General features: G+C 47.1%; 2 protein-coding genes across 12 annotated transcripts in view; one reads left to right on the plus strand and one right to left on the minus strand.

Annotated features, from left to right (window-relative positions):
• Window positions 1-25,272, plus strand: part of cnnm2b (cyclin and CBS domain divalent metal cation transport mediator 2b) — a 132,140-nt gene that overhangs the window by 103,807 nt on the left and 3,061 nt on the right. The gene's annotated exons all lie outside the window — the stretch shown is intronic.
• nt5c2b (5'-nucleotidase, cytosolic IIb) overlaps window positions 1-25,272 on the minus strand; it is a 155,192-nt gene that overhangs the window by 41,234 nt on the left and 88,686 nt on the right. For 2 of the 9 annotated variants that reach the window (XM_057330990.1, XM_057330992.1), the window contains exons 17-18: window positions 17,125-17,301; window positions 1,604-16,435 (exon numbers count right to left, since the gene is read on the minus strand). The exons of 4 other annotated variants lie outside the window; for them this stretch is intronic. In XM_057330990.1, the coding sequence (XP_057186973.1) occupies window positions 16,208-16,435; window positions 17,125-17,301 (405 nt within the window). In that variant the 3' untranslated portion in view covers window positions 1,604-16,207. Of the gene's footprint in view, window positions 1-1,603; window positions 16,436-17,124; window positions 17,302-25,272 lie in introns of those variants that run through there. 3 more of the 9 variants (XR_008962758.1, XM_057330993.1, XM_057330991.1) reach the window with 2 other exon arrangements.

Below are 25,272 nucleotides of genomic sequence, written 5' to 3' on the forward strand. Positions count from 1 at the left end.
CCCTGCACAAGCTGAAGCTCCATTTTCCCATTGAAGGAAAAAGCACCCCAGATCATGATGGAGCCTCCAACACTGTGCCACGTAGAAAACATCTCCAGTGGGATCTCCTTGTCATGCCAGTAATGTTGGAAGCCATCAGGACCGTCCAGATTACATTTTTTTCTCATCAGAGAATAAACCTTTTTCCACCTGTCAATGCATCATGTTTGGTGCTCCCTTGCAAATTCCAAACGGTTTGTGGTGTGGAAGGAGACATGGCTTTTGAAGACATTTTTTGTTCTTGAAGCCCTTCTCTCGCAGATGCCATCTTATGGTTATTGGGCTGCAGTCAGCATCAGTAAGGACCTTAATTTGGGTTGAGGATCGCCCTGTGTCTTCACGGACAGCCCGGCGGATCCTCCGGCTCAGTGCAGGTGAATATTCTTTGGGTCTACCACTTGAATTTTTTGTCCCATAACTCTCAGGTTCTTTTAAGAAATTTGCAATGACTGTCTGTAACGAGGAAGGCGGGACGAGACCTGTGAGGCAACGAGGCGGGGCCAGTGGCGTGAGTGATAGTGGGAATCAGCTGTGCTCATTATCAGCTGTTCCCTTTCTGTCGGTCTCTCGACGTTGTGCCGAGCCGACAGATGGGGTTCGCTCATGAGAACATATCAACTTCTGACTAGTTTGGAAAAGGCCAATGAAATTGGCGAATTAAATTTGGATGCCGGACTCCGCCCCCGGATATCCGGGTATAAAAGGGAGACGGCATGCTGCATTCATTCACCATTTGTTCTTCGGAGCCTTCACACTGATCGACTTTGAGACTTCAAACTCTATGCCGAATTACTGCTGGAATCTTACGACGTAGTGCAGCGGATGGTCCCTTCCTGCAGCGACTTCCCCTGGGTCTCGGCAGTGCCAGGAGTGTTTGAGTGTTTTTTTCTAAAAGAGCAAATTTCTCCAGCGTGGCATGTCCCGCTGTTCTCATGGGTGCAACACACTCATCGAGGAGGGGGACGGACACGGTGTCTGCTTCCAGTACGCTGGGGCAGACGTTGTGGATACGTCCTGCCCGGACTGCGGGCGGTTGACGATTCAGACGTTGCGTCACAGGTGGCCCTGCCGCCCGCTACGGCAAGCAACGAGGGTGATATGAGGATTACTGTGAGCGTTAATCCGCCACCCACTGGCTCATGGACCGTTCGCACCTCGTCTAGCTCGTCTGACCGTTCTCCAGGAGACGGTCCCACCGTCTTGTTCCTCAACCACGTATTCGGACATGATGCGTGGTGATGAGATGTCTCTTGCAGCATCGGGGGGTGACGTACTGCCATCCGACTCCACGATTCCTCTGGCTCCCTCCCTCGGGGGTCGAGCCCAGGAAGAGGCGAAAGTCGAAATGTCAGCCATGCTTTCCCGGACCGCGTGAGCATTGGGTTGCAGTGCCCGCACTGCCTCTCCGAGCGCTCGCGGCTGGTTACATGGTGCCTCGGGTTTGAGCTCTGCCAGGCGCGCGCCCCCAGTGCCGTGTTTACCGAAGTGCATGAAGAACTTAGTAAGACCTGGAACGCACCTTTCCGGCTCAAACAAGTTCCATCACCCTCTCTTCCCTCGAGGGTGAGGCAGCTAGAGGATACGTCGATGTCCCCCAGGTGGAGCATGCTGCCGCGGTGCACTCGTGCCCGCAGGCGGCGGCCACCTGAGGGGCTCGACCTAGACTCCCGTCCAAAGCATGGAGGGTCTCGGCATCTCCGGTGTCGAGAGCTTACATTGCTGCGGGCCAAGCTGCCTCCTCTCTCCATGCTATGGCTCCTGCCAGGCCAAGGCGTTGAGAGAGCTCCACGAGGGTAAGACCGACCCAGAGCTTATGCAGGAACTCCGCGCTGCCACCGACCTCGCTCTAGGGGCGACCGAAGGTGAACACACGGGCCCTGGGTCGGGCGATGTCCACACTTGTGGTCCATGAGAGACACCTCTGGCCAAACCTTGCACAGATGAGTAATGCCGAGAAGGTCTGCCTTCTCGACGCACCCATCTCACAAGGGGGGCATCCTCTTTCTCGGTATGGAACTCGACTCTGTCCCCATGACAGCGTGACTGACTCAGAGCGCGGTCAGTCAGTGTTGAACTTCCTGAAGCACTTCAGGCAGTCAGCGGTCCCCCTGAAACAATTCAGAGGCTCCTGGGCACATGAAAATGGCTTTACGAATGGCATTCACGTTCTGGAACTGACGTCCGTTTTTGTAAACATCCCTTGCCATCCATCCCCAAATGTTCTCAATGGAATTTAGATCAGGGGAACATGCAGGATGGCCTAAAAAGTGAAGTTATTCTTCTGGAAGAAGTCCTTTGTTAGGAGGGCATTGTGAACTGTAGCATTGTCCTGTTGAAAGACCCAGTCATTACCGCACAGACGAGGGCCCTCAGTCAAGAGGGATGCCCACTGCTACATGTCCACATAGCCAGCCGCCATTTGACGGCCCTGCACAAGCTAAAGCTCCATTTTCCCATTGAAGGAAAAAGCACCCCAGATCATGATGGAGCCTCCAACACTGTGCCACGTAGAAAACATCTCCAGTGGGATCTCCTTGTCATGCCAGTAATGTTGGAAGCCATCAGGACCATCCAGATTACATGATTTTCTCGTCCCCATGACAGCGTGACTGACTCAGAGCGTGGTCAGTCAGTGTTGAACTTCCTGAAGCACTTCAGGCAGTCAGCGGTCCCCCTGAAACAATTCAGAGGCTCCTGGGCACATGGCATCCTCGTGGGGGTGGTCCCCCTCGGGTTGATGCACATGCGACCGCCCCAACACTGGCTACAGAGTCGGGTTCCCTGGAGAGCGTGGCACACCGGCAGCAGGCGTATGGTCATCACGCCTCTCTGCTGACGCACCCCAACCCCCTGGTCTTCAATGACCTTTTTGGTGGACAGGATCCCCCTAGGGCAGCAAGGCACGTCGTACTAGTTGTGCCCTATTGGCCCAACCGGACTTGGTTCTCGGAGCTAAGGCTCTTGACAACAACTCCCCCATGGCCGATCCCCCTGGCGAAGGACCCCCTTTCCCAGGGGAAGGGGCACGTTACAGCATACCAGGCAGACCCCTGGAACTTCCATGTCTGGACGGGATGAGGAGATCCTCAGTGGCCCACCCCCGGCGGTTGGGACACCACTCAGACTAGGGCCTCAGCCACTAGGCGGCTATACGCCCATAAGTGGTGCCTCTTCTTGTCCTGGTGCTCTTCTCGAAAAGAAGACCCACGGAGTTGCTCGATCGGGAACGTGCTGTCCCTTTCTCAAGAGAGACTGGAGAGTAACCTCTGCCCCCTCCACACTGGGAGTGTATGTAGCCGCTACGGCCGCTCATCACAACCCAGTTGCTGGGAAGCCTCTGGGACAGCACAACCTGGTCATTAGGTTCCTAAGAGGGCGCGAGAAGGCTACCGCCTCATCCGCGCTCCGTACCCTCCTGCGACCTAGGTGGTGGGCCTCAAGAGGCCCCCCCCCTTCGAGCCCCTCGGAGCTGCCACTCTTTCTCAACTCACGATAAAGACGGCTCTCCTGATGGCGTTCACCTCCAAGAGGGTAGGGGACCTACAAGCACCCTCCGTGTCCACAGATTGCCTAGAACTCTGGCCCGGTGATTCTCACGTGATCCTGAGACCCCGGCCCGGCTACGTGCCCAAAGTTCCCACCACTCCCCCTAGAGACCAGGTGGTGAACCTGCAGGCGCTCCCCATTGGGGAGGAAGACCCAACCCCGTCCGTGTTGTGTCCAGTACACGCACTGCGCCTCTACTTGGACAGCACGCAGAGCTTCAGAAGCTCTGAGCAGCTCTTGTCTGTTCTGGAGGTCAGCAGAAGGGGAGGGCTGTCTCCAAACAGAGCTGACGCATTGGATCGTGGATGCCGGCGCTACGGCATACCGATCTCAAGATCGCCCCTGCCCATTAGGAGTGAGGCACACTCCTCATGGGCACTGTCTCAGGGCGCCTCTCTGGCAGACATCTGCAGAGCTGCGGGTTGGGCTACGCCCAACACCTTCGCGATGTTTTAATACCTACGCATGGAACCGGTGTCAGCCCACGTCCTGCAGGGCAACGTGTAGGACCGGCAGCCGGTAGGGCATACGCCTGCGAAAGCCCTTCCCCCTTCCTCTAGGGGGATCAGCGGCTATTACGCCTCCCTTCTTTCCCCACTGGGTAAAGAACAGTCATTCCATCCATCACTAAGCACCCTCCTGGGGACAGGCTGGGCAGAGCAGCCCTGCCTCCTTAAGCCGGGGAACAGTTGAGTTATCTACCACATAGCTCTAACCGGACCTAGTGCTCCAGACGTCGTAACCCCCCCTCCCCCCCCGTGGGCGGTTCCGTCTGATGTATCCTCATGAATTGTTCCCACCTCGGCAACCCATGACCTCCCTAGGTGGACCTCCACCTTGCGGTTAACTCCTTCAGTCCGCATGTTTTCCCATGAGTTCTCCCCTGATGGTGAGACCATGTGGTGTCTGCACTAATTCCTCCCTATGGTAGGATGGTGCTCTCTGTAGCGTTTTTTCCCCCAGGGGGGAATAATGCTTACCAAGTGGCCCTTACGGTCCCGGGTGGCTTCTCGCTATTAGAGAATCAAGGCCTCCGCCCGTGACGGCCGGTGGCAGGGGCTTCCCACCTTTTTCCATAAAGCTCTGGGACCCCCTACCTCTCCACTGAACGGTTACAATTTCGCGCTAGCGCTCACGTCTGACTCGCCCAGGCCAGTCAGTGTCGCTCCGCTAGAGATTGTAACGCGGCACATCACTGTGGCGTTTTCCATAGGAACCCCATCTGTCGGCTCGACACAACGTTGAGAGACCGACAGAAAGGGAACGTCTTGGTTACGGATGTAACCTCAGTTCCCTGATGGAGGAAACAAGACGTTGTGTCCTTCTTGCCACAACGCTGGCTGCCCGCCGCAGCGTTCGAGGGATGCTCAGGCTCCTCAGACCAAAAGGTGAATGGATATCCGGGGGCGGAGTCCGGCATGCAAATTTCATTCGCCAATTTCATTGGCCTTTTCTAGTCAGAAGTTGATAGGTTCTCAAGAGCGAACCCCCATCTGTCGGCTCGACACAATGTCTCGTTCACTCCATCAGGGAACTGAGGTTACATCCGTAACCAAGACAATTCCCACTATCACTCACGCCACCGGCCCCGCCTCATTGCCTCACGGCTCTCGTCCCGCCTTCCTCGTTACACTGTCTTACTGCATCCAACCTCGGCAGCGATGGCACGTTGTGAGAGCCCTGCAGCTCAACAATCCTGCCATGTATAAAATACATTTTGTCTCTTGCTCCTGTTTCTTTTTTTGGCATTTTTAATCAGTATTTATAATCTGGTTACGATCCACCAGTGAGAAATGCGAATGCTTGTAATGTTTCCCCTGGTTTTAAGATTTTATTCAGGAGTGTATATATACACATGTATAGTTACAAATACATCATTGTATGTGTACAGTGCTGGTAAGGGTCTTTTACATGTCAAATTATTTTACTGTTCTAAATGTGGTAAATCCTACAGTACCCTTTATACATTTTTTTCAAATTAATCATATTGCCTTAAAAAATCATCAATGCAGATGATGATATATTATGATTACTGTATTGTAAATTAGAGATTTGTTCTTATTTGTTCTGAGATGTGAGGATGAACAGGTCCCATTTGCTTAAAGATGTTAAAAACTTTCATTTAAAGCTGAATGCTTTCATAGTTGAAAGATGACAGACCTATCAGAGATTGCATGTGAGGGAGAATCAGTATGCATCTGTGCAATTCCAGGCCTCAACAAGTTATTTTTTTTCCACAACAGTTACTAAAAGAAATTAAAACCATTAAATTGTGGTACTATTTACACATCTGGAAGAAAGGTTCCATAGTGTTTAAATGGCTGTACTTGTATTCAATATCTCTGTGTCTTTATTTATACAAACACTGGATACTTTACACTAAGTAATATTTAGCACACATTTATTCCCAACAATGACCAAAATGTTAGTTTAAGAAAGGAATGTTGATTTAGTTTAGGAAGTCTCACGCTTTTTCAGTGCAATACAACTTCCTCGGAGACCCAAACTAGTTGACAACAGTAGTTTCCCTTACTAATCTGTGCGTTCAAGGCGGCACCTGCTCACAATGTCGGACTTTGTGGTTAATCTGATTCAGGCAGCTTTAAGATTTAGCCGTAGATTTTTTCATGTGTTGAACGGAATTAAAAGGTTACTTGAACATCAGCTGATAAACAGCATGATTGCATTGTTTCTTATTATTATTTCTACATACTGTACATGGGTCAGTACCACATACAGCCACTGCTTGGCACTACGGTTTAACAATTTAGCCAAACTAAACCATTTCGAGCATGTAATCATCAAACTCCTGCTCTTTATACTAAAGATTGTATGCGATTTCAGACATTGTTGGGCTTTTATTAATAGATCAGGGCCAATATAAATTTTTCTAGACAAGAGCTTGTGTAGGGTGAAATACAGGTTCTGACTTTTTACATTTTTTTCCGAATTCGCTTTGTTACTAAATTCAAGTAATTCTTTGTATCTGTAAATTCGAGGGAGGTTCTGTTAAATATTCATCAGTTTTATCATGTTACTCTGTTGTTCCTGTGCTGTACCCTACGGTCTGTCGTATCCAAACCAAAATCATAAGAATTAAAACATTCTCCCAAGATACTCCAAGTGTAATGCAAAGTTTAACCTGAATCTTTTAAAAAACAATCACGTTGCAAAGCGATCAAATTTAGCATGCGATATTATTGTTGTCAATTATGTTACATGTAGGTATACTGTATATGGTTCCCCTTCAGTCGGTCTCTTGACGTTGTGTTGAGAGACAGACTGAGGTTTGATCTTGAGAACCTATCATCTACGAGAGGAATTTAAAATGCCAATGGGCTTTGGCGAATGGCACACCCACGCCAGTCCCCGCCCCGTGCATACGGGTATAAAAGGGAGGTGGCGGCGACCATTCACTCATCCTTTGTTCTTTGCAACCTGCATGACGTACATGTCAAGTGCTCCATCTTTTCGAGATTCTTCCAGACTGCTGTATTTACGACGCGAAGCAGCGGATTTCTCCCTCTTGGTAGCGGACTTCCCCTGGGCGTCTCGGCAGCAAGCCACATATATTTCTAAAACAGCAAATTTCCTCTCACAGTCTGCGCTGTCTTTGGGCTCGCAGCTGTGTTCTTGGGTATGACAGACTCATCCCCGAGTCCGACGAGCACGACACCTGTATTGCATGTTGGGGGTCCAGCATGCAGTGGCAGGGCTCATAGATTAAGGTGTTGTGGTCACGGTCGGCTATGTTCTTCGGAATGTAGCCGCGCAACCCCGTCTGCTTCCCAAGCGAAGACGACTGCCGCTTCGGTGAGCGGCGGGGGTGATTGGGGATTCCCACGGATGTCACCTCGCCAGTTTCGGCTCGCGGACCATCCGTGCCCCAGCACGCTCACCGGCTTGTCCCCAATGGGCGGCGGTGTACTGTCCCATAGCGGGCAGACTCGACAACGGGATGGGGACGAACTTTCTGTCATAACGTCGGACAGCTACCTCCTGGTTTCGGATGCAGAGACCCCTTGGAGCTCCCGCCTCCGGGCAGTCGAGCCCAAGACGAGGCGACGCAGAGATGACGGCCGTGCTTGCTTACCTGACCTGGAGGTGCATGAGGAGCTCACAAAGATGTGGAATATGCCGTTCGTGGCGCGTTCCTGTCTGACAGGCTCAGGAGCTGTTACTTCCCTGGACGATGGGGCAGCTAAGGGATATGTCGACGTCCCCCAGGTGGAATGTGCAGTTGCGGTGCATTACTGGAAACAGTGAATCTCTGGCCACTGTCTGAGTCACAAATCTCATTTAGCTTCTCTCTCTCCGGGCTTCCCCGCAGCACTCTCGATATGACGGTGCGCTGGGCGACACAATTTCTCCCTGCCTTCCGCAATCTCCACTTGACGTTGCGTTGGCCGGCGGTAACACCAGGCAGGTAAGTCAGCAGAGCCGTCAATCTCCCCAGGGTTCCACCCCGTGTGAGGTGACCGCTCTGTCAATCACCGAACCAGCCTCCCATGACACGGTGAAGCGGAACGTCCCTCTGGTTCCGCTGTCACGGTTCTTGGGCGCTTGGCAAGAGTGCAGCAGCCTGTCACGCTGGCTAGAGCGGACGATCCATCTCGGTTATGCGATCCAGTTCGCCAGGCGCCCGCCCAAGTTTCAGGTCATTCTCCACACCTCGGAGAACGCTCCCGTGCTTCGGGACGAGGTTGCCGCCCTTTTGGCGAAAGGTGCGATCGAACCCGTCCTTCTAACAGAGATGTCTTCCGGGTTTTACAGCTTGTACTTCATAGTGCCCAAAAAAGGTGGGGGGCTGCGCTCCATTCTGCATCTGTGCCTCCTGAACAAGCACCTACACAAGCTGCCGTTCAGGATGCTGACGCAGAGGCACATCTCTGGCTCAGTTCGTCACCAAAATTGGTTTGTGGCAATCGACCTGAAGAACACGTATTTCACATCTCCATCCTCCGTCGACACCGACTTTTCCTGCGGTTCACGTTCGAGAGAAGAGCGTATCAGTACAAGGTCCTGCCCTTCGGTCTGGCCCTGTCTCCTCGGGTTTTTACCAAACTCGTAGAGGCTGCCTTAGCGCCCCTCAGGGAGCAAGGCGTGCGGATACTCAACTATCTCGACGACTGGCTTATCTTGGCACACTCGCGAGATATGTTGTGTATGCACATGGACCTCATGCTCCGGCACCTAGACCATCTGGGCCTACGGGTCAACCGAGATAAGAGCAAGCTCTCCCCAGCGCAGAGCTCCTCTTATCTCGGTATGGAACTAGACTCTGTCCGTATGTCAGCGCGTCTCAACGAGCCTGCGCAGTCGGTGCTGAACTGTCTGAAATTTGTCAGGCGCACTCCAGTGGTCCCGCTGAAAGATTTTCAGAGGCTCCTGGGGCACATGGCGTCCTCGACAGGGGTAATCCCTCTCGGGTTGATGCACATATGAATTCCGTGGGTTCTCTCCACGGGAAGAACCCATGGAATTGCTCGATCAGGTCAGCGTTGACCTTACTACAAGGAGACTAGAGTGTAACCTCTCCCCATCCACGTTGAAAGTGTATGTAGCCGCTATTGCCGCTCATCATGGAGGGTAAGTCTCTCGGCCAACATGACCTGGTCACCAGGTTCCTTAGGGGCGCGAGAAGGGTGAATCCACCTTGACCGTGCTCCGTACCCTCTTGGGACCTTAATGTGGTCTCACAGGGCCTTGGTACGGCACTTCGAGCCCCTCAGAGATGCCAGTCTTCCTCATCTGACGATGAAAATGGCACTCTTGATGGCGCTCGCTTCTATGAAGAAGGTGGGGGACCTCCAGGCATTTTTCGTGTCCCATGGGTGCTTACAATTCGGGCCCGGTAGTTCTTATCCTGAGACCCCGGCCCGGTTACGTGCCCAAGGTTCCCACCACTCCCTTCTGGGACCACATGATGAACCTGCAGGCGCTCCCCTCTGGGGAGGAAGACCCAACCTCTAACGTGTTGTGTCCTATACGCGCACTGCTCCTCGACTCGGACCGCATGCAGAGCTTTAGAAGCTCTGAGCAGCTCTTTGTCTGTTATGGGGGACAGCACCAGGGGAGGGCTGTCTCCAAACAGAGATTGGTGCACTGGATTGTGGATGCCATCACTTGGCATACCAGTCCCAAGATCGCCCGTGCCCGCTTGCAGTGAGAGCCCACTCCACTCGGAGTATGGCCTCCTCGTGGGCACTGGCTCAGGGCGCCTCTCTGGCAGACATATGTAGTGCTGCAGGTTAAGCTACGCCCTGTACCTTCGCGAGGTTTTACCACATCCACGTGGAACCAGTGTCAGCCTGTGTCTTACACGCTTCCGGCGTATAAGGCCGGCAACTGATTTTGGCGTACGCCTGCGAAAGCGCCTTCTCCCCTCTCCAGGCGAGTCTAGTGCACTATCTTAGCCTCCCTACTTCCCCCCTTAGGGTGATGTATAGGTATTCCATCCATCACTCAACTCAACTCAACTCAACTTTATTTATATAGCGCCTTTACAATTTTCATTGTTACAAAGCAGCTGTACATGAGACATATTGACTATAAGCAAAATAATTAAAGTTGTACCTGCAAAAACAAGAAAAGGTTGAAAACACAGAAGACAGACATACCCACATACAAAACACTCCACACACACAATATGCACACGTACTAACACACATAGACATAGAGACACACACACACACACACACGTATGCGCACGCACGCACACACAACACACACGTACGTACACAGACAAGTACGCACACACACACACACACACACACACACACTCAGTGAGAGCACACCTTTAGGATAAAGGAGAGAGAAGCACAGGTCAAATATAACAGACTATAAATTCCTATATGCAATATTAATTAAGTAAAACTTTAAAATTCTAAGCATCACTAAGCATTGGCATTATGGTAACAGACCGGGCGGAGCGGTCTGTTAGAACCAAGTCCAGTACTGCTACAGTTGCCCCTGCTCAGGTGGAGCCCTATACTAGGACTGTTGCCCCATACGTAGTGACTCCCCTGCAGGGTCGTCCCATATGTTGAATTCCTCACAATTGGTTCTCCTGTCGGTGAACCTGAGACCTCCCCTCCGGTGGTTTACTCCACCTGGGTTCTGTCCCCCCATTCGGGCTGACACAAATTCTCACATGTTGTTCTCCCCACTGGTGAGACCATGTTGGTCCTCCACATGTAACCTCCCCTTGTGGTAGGATGTGGCCTCCGTAACACACTCTTCAACGAGGAGAGCAGTGTTTCCCCAGTGTTCTTACGGAGCCGGACGGCGTCTCGCTAATAGAGACGAACGCCACCGCCCGTGATGGCCATCAGTACAAGCAAGGTCCCCAGTCTGTCTGTCTCTCAACACAACGTCGAGAGAGCGACTGAAGGTGAACGTATCGGTTATGACTGTAACCTCCGTTCCCTGATGGAGGGAACGAGACGTTGTGTCTTCACGCCACAACGCTTCGCCGACCCGCTGCAGCGACCGGGAGATGTCTCTCAGGTTCCTCAGCCCAAAGGGTGAGTGAATGGCCGCCGCCACCTCCCTCTTATACCCGTATGCACGGGACGGGGACTGGCGTGGGTGTGCCATTCGCCAAAGCCCATTGGCGTTTTAAATTCCTCTCGGAGATGATAGCTTCTCAAGATCAAACCCCAGTCTGTCTCTCAACACAACTTCTCGTTCCCTCCATCAGGGAATGGAGGTTGCAGTCGTAACCGAGACGTTTTACCTTATACATTCAGTTATTTATGTGTATTTTTGTAGAGGAAACAATAAGGTTGATTGCATCTTTTTGAAATATTTAACACAGTTGTGGCATTTTTCACCAATGATATATCAATGTGAGACGTGCTAAGCAACACAATCAAATGTCAAGTGTTCCGTCACTCACTTTAGCAATAGATGGTTAAAAGGGATAGTTTACCCCAAAATTAAAAAATCTGTCATTAATTACTCACCCACTAGTTGTTCCAAAGCTGTATACATTTATTTGTTCAGTTGAACACAAAGAAAGATATTTGGAAGACTGCTGGGACATCATCAACTACAATAGCAGAAAGAAAAAAAAGGTAGCTGAAGGTGTCCCAGAACTGTTTGCTTTCCTACATTCCTCAAAATATCTTCTTTCCTGTTCAACAGATATCTTATTAATCTCAACAGACTTGGATCTGTCAGAAGTCATGTGACCACAAGTAAATACAGGAGACAACATGTGAATTTATTATGGAAAATTCTCTTTATTTTACATGGAAATGCAATTTCCCCCATGTATTGGTTTATAACTCTAAATAAATCAAAAACTGTTATAACTTAATATAACGTAAAACTGAATTCGAACACATAATATAAACAACAACAATAAAAAGGGGATTAATTAATACCATGGGTAATTTGCTGTTAATCTCTTTGAAGGCAACACCACTGTGCACCTTTTCCATTGTTACTCTAAAAGCTAATGAAAGTCATATAGAATATAGAATAGCATCAACTAGAAAAAGTATCATAATAAAAAAGATTTCAGAAATTAGCAAAAGGTAGAAAGTAAAAAGGAACTGCTACGGTATGTATTAGTAAGCTATTGGTAAGTTTAACAAATAAAATCGAAACAATGCCAAAATATAACAAAACACTGGCTGAAACAGATATTTAAAAACAGTTGTTCACAGGCAATGCTACCTATGATGAATAAGCTCTTTATCTGTTGTACTGTAGGATTGTGACCAGCGTACTCCATGTTGAATCTCTTGAGACACAAGGTCAAATACTGTTCAAACTCAATGTCTTTATTTCCTTGCACAGACATCCAGACTAAACAGAATGATTGCCGACATTAGCTCAGTTTTAATCCATGTCCAGGGAAAAAGACACGCACGCCTCCACACACGCACACATGCACACACACACAGATATCGAGGGGTGAGAGCCAGAGGGGCGTAAGTGATATTTTGGGTGAAATGTAGATATATATATACCAAATGAAAGCCCTTGATGAGCTCTTTATACTGCCAAAATGACACAAGTGATATCTTAATCAATTAGAGTTATTCAGTAGAAGCCAAAAGACCTATAATTGAACATACTGAGCCAGTTGGTGCCAAAAGGGCGTAACTGTATCTGCTTGTTAAGCCTGACGTCACGAACCACCATATATGGTAGGTCATATGTTTCCGGGTCCAAACGCTCAATAAGATGCTCTGGGCAAACAACAAAAAATGCTAATATATGCTCATTGAGAGCTTTAAAACTACAGGAAACCGTGATCCTAACCTTTATCTTCATAACGAAATCCCACATGGCTAGACAGCGGTTTATTTTTCACAATTCATAAACGGAGATTCCGTGAGCCTGGGGACTGTAGTGTATACTTTGAGTTAATACATGTTTCGTTTAAATATGCAATATGAGTAAACATTGCTCATAAACAGCTGTAGCCCCACTTAAAATGAATAGATGCTTGGACCCGAAAAATGTATTCCTTAAGTAACCACTTAACAACCGAATTGTGGAGAAAAGCCTGTGGGTTATTTAAGAAAAATGGTTTTGGTTTTCTTCTGAACAAATGTTTAAATACTGTTCAATAAGTACGCTGTTATCCATGTAACATCTTTGTATATTGATTACAAACGATGGTATTTTTTGTTCTGGCCCTCCTGTAAAGTTGATGAAATGTCACTCACACCCCTCTGGTTCATATATATATATATATATATATATATATAATTGGAATGCACAATAAAAACTTGATTTTGGAAAAAAAAATAAACGGAGTTTTTCCATTTTGGACTAAACTCTTCATATACAAACAATGCTGAGTCTAGGTAACCTAACGAATAAAGAAAGGGAGATACTACTGTGTTCTGTGTGAGACTGGGACAAAGAACAAGCATCACTTGAAAGAGCTGCCCGTCATAGGATTTTCAGTTTATTTTTAGCCATACACAAAGTTAAACATACAAAATATGCTAAAAAAACGTCCCTCACCACAAACTAGCCCAAGGTTTAAAGGGAACCCAGGGTATAGAGAGGTGTATGGCTTAATACGTTGCAATAGCCTTAGAAACACATAAAATATTTTTTATAAAATATTTTAATTTATTTAAAGAAAACCTACATGTAATACTCATTTTAACCTAAGGAGGCCGCCATGTTCTTTTTCGATGACGTAAAATAGTTGCATGCACAGGCAGCCAAACTGAACACAGACACACTAATCAGTTCTTCAGTAAATATAAGGTGCCGTAGGATAAAATATATAAAAAATTATGCTAAAATATTAAAGAAAATAAAGATGCTGTTTGGTGTATTTTCATACATTTTAATAATGTTGGTCAGAAACAATACAAACATACATATTAATAACCAAAATCATTGTGAATTTAATATATACACAATGTTTTTAGCCATTATAAAATGCATTTCATCCAGATTTTGACTTTTTGATGTTGATTTATCAACATCAGTTGCATATTGTATTCTCTCTCTCTCGGTCATTAGCTGGCGGGGGCTAATATTCACGTGAGCTCGAATACAGAATACAGTATAAATAACCAAACCGCAAGCAAATTATTATTGTGTTTATCAGTATATTCTCATAATGTATAAAGTATACTATAATGGTGGATGATGATGTCGTAAATGGTCTTAACGACGGTAGTTTAAAGCTATGATTGAATGCATGTTTACCTTGAACAGACGCTTACTGAACGCATTCTTCTTTTATGTCAGGCAGGCTGGCTTTTGTCCAGAGAACATACTGCCACCTACTGTCCCTGTGTATTTATATATCTGATCTTATGTTTGACGTCTCATATTTTACTGTTATATATGGAAAACTTGTGTGCTTTGCTGTAAAGTTAAGAGAACGGGTTTATGTTGCAACCATTTGATGTCATGGATTTTGACGCAAAAAAATGGCAGCCTCTGAGTACAAATAGTTTTTCAAAGTTTATGAATACTGTGACAGTTACACTGTTCTTAATTATACATTTATAAAGTCAATGTCATTGTTAATATATTAAGCCATACATCTCTCTATACCCAAGGTTCCTTTTAAACACATACAGTACATACATGGGTCTTCTTCCTCAAAAATATCTATGAACAAATCTTTTTTGTTTTATAAAATAAAAGCAATAGTAATAATATGCTTGTATTCACACTACCTTTTGAACTGTGAATCGTGTAGCTTCATAAAATTTTAGTATGCATTTATTCCTAATCTACCAGTTTCATGCACTTCTCAGAGCTCAAACCTCTTCCTCTTCAAACATATTACTTAGGACAAGGACAAAACTTACTGGCTTACATGTACTAGTTATGTGGACACCTGCAAAACATCCACAAAGGTCTAAGGGACCTATAAAGCACAGAACACATTTTATCTGCACCAGATTGGTCCTCATGGGGTTAACCATCAACAGAGTTCAAACATTAGCCAGGATTACACGAATCGCCACAGAAACCACACCAAAGCAGCAGTGCTCTTTTTACCCAAACGATCAGTTTCTGAATGCCCAGCTGTTAACATCACTGCAGTTCATCTTAAATTGTCCATTTCTGTCATTATGCTTATCTAATATATTTTTCGTATATTTAAGATGTCTTAATAGTTTTTCTCCTGTCAGACAGAAGTACTGTTCTACAGCATAACTGTAATGGCATATAAGGATTACGAAAAAACTGAGCAGTTATTTCCGACTAATATTACAATTATTAAAAATACAGTATGAGACATTAAACTTGTTTTGCCAAAACAATAGCAGGTACCGAGTGTGTCTGTTTGTTTTCAGGATGACACTCATTTCATTAGTCTGTGTGAACCCTAATGTGAAAAGCATCAGTTCATTGCTGCTGTGCAATGTAAATGTCTGCAATATAAAGTGAAAAACAAGATTAAAAACCATTTTAAAATATGAAATGGGCCGTCTGCTGTTGCAAAGTAACAGCATTCTTGAGTTGGCTGCAGTTCCTCTCACATCACACTGAACCATGTGCTAAACTTTCTCTGTGCTTCATTCAGATTCTTACTGCATAGTCTTTGCAGGAGGTAGCTGAACTAATCTGGCTGGATGAACTACCTAGTTATGTTAAAAATAAAGATCTGTCAAAACAGTTCAAATATAACATATGCCTAAAAACGGAATAAAATAAGTTGCGTGTTCTGGCTCTATTACCAAAAACATATTTTCATTCAACCCAAAAGGGACTGAATTCTTTGTGTGCTTGTGTTAAAATAAGATCTAGTCCACAGCATGATGCATAATAAGAGTCTAATGTAAACTCAGTTTTACCACCAGGACTGTTTGCCATCACGGACTTCATTCTGTCTGTTATGAATTTATGCACAGATTTAGTACAGAAATTCTCACACAGAATGAGTCCTAAGTCCATTAAAAAAATCTTGATTCTCTTATATTTAGAAAAGGAGGAAACCATCAGTGAGAATCAAACTCGAATACTATTCACATTAGCTAGTTGTGCTTGGCTTGGCACCTATTTGATACCCAAGATCTACTTCATACAACCACTTCTCCTTTTCTCCAACACGCAATATCATTGTCACCCTATCACTATTCTCTCATGGATCTTTACCCTAGAAGAGGTCTAGCACCATCTACTCTTCTTCTTCATCTTCATCATCATCTTCATCGTGGCAGTGCGTGATCTCCTGTGGTGGTTGAGCAAACAGGTGGGGTGGTTTGATTTCACTGATGGAGCGTGTGAGCTGGTTTCTCTTGCAGTCAATGTCCTTGCAGTCCACACAGTGACGGTTGCGTGTGGCCAGTGGAGACTCTGTGTCGGTCTCTACATGGGTGTGCTCCACTGTAGACTCGTGGGGCATCTAAGACAATAGGAAAAAACTTGTTTAACATGTTAAATGAAGTAATCCTACTTAATTTTAGGTGTCTTTAACTATTATGTAACAAAATAAGAAAAATAATCTAATACAATGTACTTGCTGTTACCTTGGATGCAGGCATGTTGCATTTAAGTACAATTTAGGAATATGTGTCAAGTCAACTTTATTATATAGCGCTTTTTACAATTTTCATTGTTACACAGCAGCTGTACATGAAACATATTAATTATAAGCAAAACATTGAAAAAGTTATACAAGTTAAAAAAAAAGTGAATACAAAGAATACAGACACGCACACAGGTTTATACACACTCCCACATGCATAAAACACAACTCCACACGCACAGAGCACAATAAGCGCTCTTAATGTGTGTACACAATAAGCACATGTGCCACGACTATTGCTTAGTTTTTAAGTTCCAAGAAAACAAGGTTAACAGGAGTGTTGTGGGTATGTGTTTGTGTAGGGCGACCAAAGGTACTAGTTCTTCAACACTAATTACATTTCTAATCTTTAAAAAAAAAAAGGTTTCGCAACACTAGACTTTCCACATCAGTATTGGTAGCACTGTCCAAACTCCCTCCCTCTGAAGAGCAGTAATGTGTCACGTAATGCCAATGAAAGTTACTATGCTGTAACTGTGTTTGCAAGTGTGGATGTGGGTACTCACCAGCACATGGGCGGCTCTGAACAGGTAGCTGAATGGGTAGTAGAGCAGGTTTATGAATGAGGCAGCATACAGGTCAGCATAACGCATCACCTGAGAGGCAAACAGAGTCTGCCGAGACCCACTGCGGAACAGACTGCCCATCATCCCATAGCACATGTCCATGTCATGAGTCACTTTCTAATGAGCCAAGGCACACAGAGAAAATTACAGAATAAATATCTAATCCATCACATGTATTATCAAAAGGACAGGATTCATAAACTTGTACCCTTAAAGGAACAGTCAGGGTTGGTTAGTTATTATTCTGGCTTCTTGTGGTTGTTGACTACAATAATTAAACTTAGATACTGCCATTATAGGTATATTTATTGTATACACATTTTCACTGGAAGGAAATAAAGGATTGCCACTGATGATCGAAAGCATTCCACAAATATAGATAGTCTCTAATAGAGGTCTGTTCACACTGCAACCTTCAAAATTAAAAAAAATAAAAAATTTACTCAGCCTGTTGTCATTATAAACCTGTGTAATTTTCTTCTTAAAAACACAAAAGAAGATATTTTGAAAAAATTGGTAACCAAAAGCGTTTGTCCTCCTTAACTTCTAATGTATGGACACAAAACTAAAACAAATGTCAATACTAGGCACCAACGGTTTTACATTTTTCAAAATATCTTATTTTGTGTTCGGCAGAAGAAAGTCATATAGGTTTGAAATGACAAGAGGATGCGTAAATAATGACAGCATTTTTACTTTGAAAGTGAACTATTCCTTTAACCATGGGTTAAAATGAACATGTGCCATATGTATCAAAGCACGACAATGCAATATATGCAGAGGTGGGTAGTAACGCGCTACATTTACTTCGTTACATTTACTTGAGTAACATTTTGGAAAATATGTACTTTTTAAGTAAAATTAAAAGTGTGAACTTTTACTCTTACTTGAGTAAATTTCTAATAGAAAATCTGTACTTTTACTTCGTTACATAACTTACATTGCGTGACGTTCCTTTGTTCCTTCATTTTAAAATATGCTTTTTAAAACGCGTTGTTTATTTCAAGGTCGTCGTCTCTTCTTACGGGCATTCCCGAGTGATCAATTCTTTTGAGTCGATTCTTTTGAAAGCATTAATTGAACAATGGGCAAAACCACTTGAATAGGCTAATGAATCAGTTCAAATGATTTGTTCAGTTCGCAGCACGATCTGAATCATCTGAAGCAGGATTACTCACTCCTCGTAGCGCGAAATTTAAGAACACGCAGAACACAAAGAGCGTTGGATGAAGTGGATATGAATCTATATCTATACAATCAAAACTGCAAATGTGTCATATTGTTTGCCAGCAATGATAAATGCCCGCCATATGCACGCACCCGCGCGACCTGTTCGTCAGACACAGCAACATACGCGTTACCTGTCAGACACAGAGACGTGGGCTTGCAGAAATATACATTTGAAGAACAGAAGGAAGAAAACTTGTTGATGGGCGTGTGGTTCACTGTTTACTGTTTGTTTACAAGTAAGAGCGTTTCACAACACACACGTGACACAACACGAGAAAACACGAGCTTTGTTCAAAAATGTGTATTTCATTTAAGAGATCACTGCAGATGTTCTAGATCATCTTAGGAAATGCTCTGAGTTTAGTTCATGCTTTAGTTTGACATGGTCTATTATTCTAAATAAGTTGTGTAAACTACATTGACATCAGGGGCCCGTTTCAGAAAGGAGGTTTAGTGAAAACTCTGAGTATATTAACCCTGAAATGAGGGAAACTCTGGGTTTTCCGTTTCAGAATGTGAGGTATGTCAAACCTGAGAAAGCGGGGTAACTCAAGCCCGTTTCTAAAGGAGAGGTATCTTATACTCAGAGTCAGTAACCATAGTAACTTACTCTGTGAACCTAACCTGGTCGGGAGCAGGTTTTCTTTGGTAAACCCAGAGTTTATTTCGATCTCCTCCCCCTTTTAAAGCGCAAGTGGTGTAACTCATCCATTCATTCATTAATACAGTCATTCATGGCACACATTTTGATTACACAGAGACCATCTCAGTGACTTATACTGTATGTCATATGTGCTTTTATAGAGGATTCATGAAGAGGCTGCATTAATTCATTGGAATGTACTTTGATTTCAGGAGAGCACCGAGTGGAATTTTGTCATTTCCCTGTGCATTTTTATTAAAACTGTACCGTTTTTCTTTACAGTGAATTAGATGTATCAAAATATATCTCATCCATCCTTACACATAAATAAAGTGCATGAATAAAGAAATGAATAAATACAGACATACATGCAGAAATGAAGCGATAAAGGTAATAAACAAGTAAATTTGACATGCAGCCATTCCAAGTGAAATCTGTTCAGAGCAGGATTCGAACCGGCGATCAGTCTAACTTTGCACGAGAGTCTGACGCCCTACAGGTGTCCTATACACCATGACGTCTTACTTGCGTAACTAGAGCACTCATGGCGAGTGAGAACATACGATTTTTTTATTATTTCTGTTGTTTCGTTCATTTAATGATTAATTTATTTGTTTATTGGTATCAATTTATTAATTTAAACTTAGTCACTTTCAGGACATCAGTAAATCGAGCGGAAAGTGTGCCTCACTCTCATGTGCTTTCTGCCACCATGTTGCTTTTTTTGGTGCTGTTGCCATGGTGAATCGTGCTATCTTCGCTCAATTGATGATGGCTTTTTAAATCAATGGTGCACGCGCGTAACCTAGAGTGAACTTACTCAGAGTGGATTGAACTAATTGAAATCACCTGTTCTGAAATCGAAAACTCAGAGTTGCGATTCTCTGAGTAAATCAACTCAGAGTTCACATTTTAACTCTGTGTTGGTTGAACCTCCTTATTGAAACAGGCCCCAGGACTAGATGAAATTTACAGAAATGCTTGTCTCTTCTGTGTTTGTCTATTCTTTAGTCTCTCTAGTATATTGCAAAGATATCTGCTTATGATAATTAAAAATATTGATTAAAATGTAATATTAAAATATTGGCGTTAATATTAATTTTATGTAGTAGGCCTATATAATCAGATACAAAGTAACTAAGTAACTAGCTACTTGAGTCGTTTTTTCATTGCATACTTTTTTACTTTTACTCAAGTAATTTTTAAACTAGTGACTTTTACTTGAGTAACAATTTCTCTAGTTACTTGTACTTTTACTTGAGTAAAGATTTTGGCTACTCTACCCACCTCTGAATATATGTAAACAAGAACATCAACCCAGGGTTTATGTACACTGTGAAATGTTTATGAATGCCTAGGATTATCCAGGGCTGTCTCCTAACCTGAGAATGATAAGTGTGAAATGTAGAACCAGGATTTTGGATTTTGAAGGATCAGGTGTCACGACCCAGGTCGGGTCAGGGTAATTGTCTGCACGGGAACGGTCTTGTTTTGTTGAGCATGTGGTAGCTGTCTTCTCACGGCTGATCGCGTGCTCAGAGTCTGCGTCACTGTTCCCGCCCTCGTGTCTCTGTTAGGGTTTTCTTTGCACTGGTGTTTTTCCACTCAGCTCTCTCACCCCTGTTTTCACTTCCCTCATTAAGCCCGCTTGTTCCCGCAATTGTCCCACACCTGTTGACTATTACAGCCCATCTAGGTTTCCTTTATAATCCCTTGGTGTCTCTTGTCTTGTGTCTGACCGTTGTGTGTTTTTCCAGATTCAGACTGACCTAGGTGTTGCTGCAGCTCACCTATTGCACTTTAATATCCTCTTGGATGCCTTAGCCTTAGCCTTGCCACAGTCCTAGTCTTAGCCTTAGTCCTAGCTCCTCAGTCATTTGGTCTTCACGAACGTGCTTCTCTTGACTCTGTAATTCCTTAGCGTTTCCAGTTTGTTCTCACCTCTCTCCCATCACGTCCCAGGTCTGCTCTCTGTCTACGCAGTGTCCGTTGGCGTCCTGGCCGGCGGCCTCGCTCCTCACCAGACTTGGCAACAGTCGCATCAGGGGCGTCATCTTCGTCACTAGCTACCACTTCTCTCTCCTCCTGAGAGTTGGTTCGAGGTAATCCCTCGAATCCCAACTACCGACCCCTTACCCCGGCGGGGGATCCTTAACGCTCTGCGGAGGCCTCTCCCGTTCCGGATCCCTTACGCACGGTGCTTCAACAACAGGGCGTTCTGCTGGGACAGCAGGCGTTGCGCCTCACCGCTGCCGCCCAGGAGGTTGACGCCCTTCACCGGCAAGTGGCGGCGTTGCAGTTTCAGGTTTCAGAACTCCTCTGTGGCACCGACGGCGCTGCGGGATCATCATTTTCTCCACTATGCGGAGCCTCTACTGTTCCAGAAGCCCATGCCAACAGTCCCCCACTTTATGACAGAGATCCCAACTCCTGTCGGGCGTTTCTATCGCAGTGCTCGCTAGTGTTCGCCCTCCAACCACGCCGTTATTCGACAGAGGAGACCAGGATTGCATTCATACTCACCTTGTTGACCGGACGAGCACGCCAATGGGGGGTCGCGGTGTGGGAGGCTCAGGACCCTTGTTGTTGTTCTTTTCGAGAGTTTCGGGAGGAAATGACTAGCCTGTTCGACAGGTCGGTTCGTGGTGATGAGGCGGCAGCACAGCTCTCGCGTGCTGTCCAGGGAAGAGGCACGATTACAGACTATGCTATTTGCTTCAAGACATTATCCATGGCTTGTGACTGGAATGCAGGGGCCTTGCGCGCACGTTTTCTCGATGGCCTTAGCCCCAGTATTGCGGATGAGATCGCTGTACTGGATCCTCCCCGTGATTTGGAGGAGCTGATTAACCTCTGCCTACGAGTCGAGAGTCGGATAACTGTTCGTTGCCGGCGCCGCTCTCCCCCATCCTCCTGGCGACGCAGTGAGTCCAGCCGGGACGCCAACCCCGTCTACCTTCCTCAGCCGGACACGGAGCCCATGCAGGTCGGGCGGTCACGCCTGACTCCGGCCCAGAAGCATCAGCGACTCATGGACGGTCTTTGTTTTTATTGTGGCAAGGCGGGTCATTTAGTTGTTCACTGTCCGGTAAAAGCCGACGCCCACCCGTAGAACGGAGATTACAGGTGGGCGCTATCTATGATTCCTCTCCGAACTCACGCACCTTGCTGCCATTTCAACTCACCTTCGGCTTTACGACCCACTCTGGCTTGGCTCTGATCGACTCTGGGGCTGAAGGCAATTTCCTAGACGGGGCTACCGCTCGGAAGTGGGGCATTCCTATTCATCCCATAGATCCGCCGATCTCTGCCGTGACGCTGGCGGGACTGCATCTATCCACCGTCACTCACGTCACCTCTCACGTAAGCCTTTTTCTGTCGGGTAATCACTGTGATAAGATTAGGCTGTACATCCTCGATTCCCCCACAAACCCTCTGGTATTAGGGCATCCGTGGTTGTCACAGCATAATCCTCACATTGATTGGGTGAACACTTCTGTCTTAGCGTGGAGCCCTGCTTGTCATGTGTCTTGTCTTGGTCCTGCTCCCTCTCCTGTCTCTGTGTCTCCTGTGTTGCAGGTTAATGACGTCGACCTGGCCGGGGTCCCGGAGGATTACCACGATCTGCGGTCCGTGTTTAGCAAGTCCCGGGCCACATCCCTTCCTCCTCATCGGCTCTACGACTGCGCCATCGACCTACTCCCGGGCACTTCTCCGCCTAGGGGTCGGTTATTTTCCCTTTCGGGTCCTGAAAGAGAGGCCATGGACAAGTATATTCGTGAGTGTGTTAACGCCGGGCTCATTCGCCCCTCCTCCTCGCCGGCCGGTGCGGGTTTCTTCTTCGTACAGAAGAAGGACGGCTCCCTTCGTCCCTGCATTGATTATCGAGGTTTGAACGAGATTACTGTTAAGAATAAATACCCCTTGCCTTTAATGTTGTCTGCCTTCGAACTTTTACAGGGAGCTCGGGTCTTCACTAAGTTAGACCTCCGCAACGCCTACCATCTGGTCCGCATTCGCGAGGGGGACGAGTGGAAGACGGCATTTAATACTCCATCGGGACATTACGAGTATTTGGTTCTTCCGTTCGGGCTGACCAATGCTCCTGCCGTCTTCCAGAGCCTCATCAATGACGTGTTGGGTGACATGATTAACTGATTTGTCTTTGTGTACCTGGATGATATCCTCATTTTTCCCCCTCTCTCCAGGAACACACCCAACATGTTAGAGGGGTTCTCCGGCGCCTTCTCGAGAATCAGTTATTCGTCAAGGCGGAGAAGTGCGAATTCCACTCCGATACCGTTTCGTTCCTTGGCCACGTGATTTCACCCCGAGGCGTGGGACCGGATGACGCTAAGATAAAGGCTGTCGCCACATGGCCCGTTCCCGACTCTCGTAAGGCTCTGCAGCGGTTCCTGGGGTTCGCCAACTTTTACAGGCGGTTCATCCGGGGTTTCGGCCAGGTGGCCGCACCGCTCACAGCGTTGACCTCCACCAAGGTCTCGTTCTCCTGGAATTCCCTCGCTCAGGTAACCTTTGAGAAACTTAAGTCCCGGTTTGTCTCTGCTCCTGTGCTCTGTTTTCCAGATCCGGAACGTCAGTTTATTGTCGAGGTCGATGCTTCCGATGTCGGGTTAGGCGCAGTCATGTCCCAGCGTGCCGGTCATGATGAGAAGGTGCATCCGTGTGCTTTCTTTTCTCATCGCCTGAGCCCTGCGGAACGGAATTATGATGTCGGCAACAGAGAGCTACTGGCGGTTCGTCTAGCCTTGGGTGAGTGGCGTCACTGGTTGGAGGGTTCGACGCAGCCGTTCTTGGTCTGGACGGACCATAAGAACCTGGAATATGTCCGTTCAGCCAAGAGGTTGAACTCTCGTCAGGCCCGCTGGGCATTGTTCTTCGGCAGGTTCAACTTCACCCTGTCGTACCGGCCTGGTTCCAAGAATACTAAGCCTGACGCTCTTTCCCGTCTGTTCGAGAGCCCGGGCAGGGAGGAACCCGTCGACTCTATCCTTCCTAGGGATAGAGTGGTCGGTGCCCTTGCCTGGGAGATCGAACAGCGGGTGGCGGAGGCCGGTCGCAGGGTGCAAGTGCCGAGGGGGTGCCCAGCGGGTCGGTTGTTTGTTCTTCCTCGGCTGCGCTCGGAGGTCCTCCAGTGGTGTCATTCTTCCAGACTGGTGGGCCATCCAGGAGTCAAGGGAACCTTGGCGTGCGTACGTCAACGGTTTTGGTGGCCGTCGGCTCCCGATGATGTCAGACAGTTCGTGTTGGCTTGCCCGGTCTGTGCTCAGAGCAAGACTTCTCGCCATCCACCTGCAGGTCTGCTTCGGCCCCTTCCCATTCCCTTCCGCCCCTGGTCACACATTGCCCTGGACTTTGTCACTGGCCTTCCCCTGTCTAGAGGGAATACCGTTATCCTTACGGTGGTGGACCGGTTCTCCAAGGCGGCCCATTTTATTCCTCTTCCCAAGCTTCCCTCTGCCCGGGAGATGTCTCAGCTGATGGTGGACCACGTCTTCCGGCTCCACGGTCTTCCGGTCGACGTGGTGTCCGATAGGGGTCCTCAGTTCACCTCCCGGTTCTGGAAAGAGTTCTGTAGGCAGATCGGGGCCTCTACGAGTCTGTCCTCAGGTTTCCATCCTCAGACCAATGGACAGTGCGAGCGAGCCAACCAGGATCTCGGACGGAGACTCCGCTGTCTGACATCCAACAACCCCGGCTCCTGGAGCCAACAGCTCTCTTGGGTGGAATACGCCCACAACTCCCTTCCCGTCTCTGCCACAGGTATGTCTCCATTTGAATGCTCTCTTGGATTTCAACCCCCTCTGTTTCCCTCTCAGGAACTCGATGCTGCGGTTCCCTCAGCTCTGGCCTTTGTCCGACGGTGCCACCAGACTTTGACAAGGGCCAGAGAGGTTTTGGCCCGAACCTCTCTGAGGACCAAGGCAGCGGCCGACCGTCACCGGACTTCCCCTCCCACCTATGTGTGTGGTCAACGGGTATGGCTTTCCACCAAAGACCTGCCTCTCCGGGTGCCTTCACGCAAGCTGGCTCCCAGGTTCATTGGGCCATTCCGTATCGCCAAGGTGGTCAATCCAGTGGCCATGCGGCTCAAGCTTCCTCCTACTCTTGGTCGAGTTCACCCTGTATTTCATGTGTCCAGGGTCAAGCCCGTAATCATATCCCATCTCAACCCTGCCAGTTCTCGGCCCACC

The sequence above is a fragment of the Triplophysa rosa genome, linkage group LG4 (genome assembly GCF_024868665.1).
Source record: "Triplophysa rosa linkage group LG4, Trosa_1v2, whole genome shotgun sequence".
NCBI lineage: Eukaryota > Metazoa > Chordata > Actinopteri > Cypriniformes > Nemacheilidae > Triplophysa > Triplophysa rosa.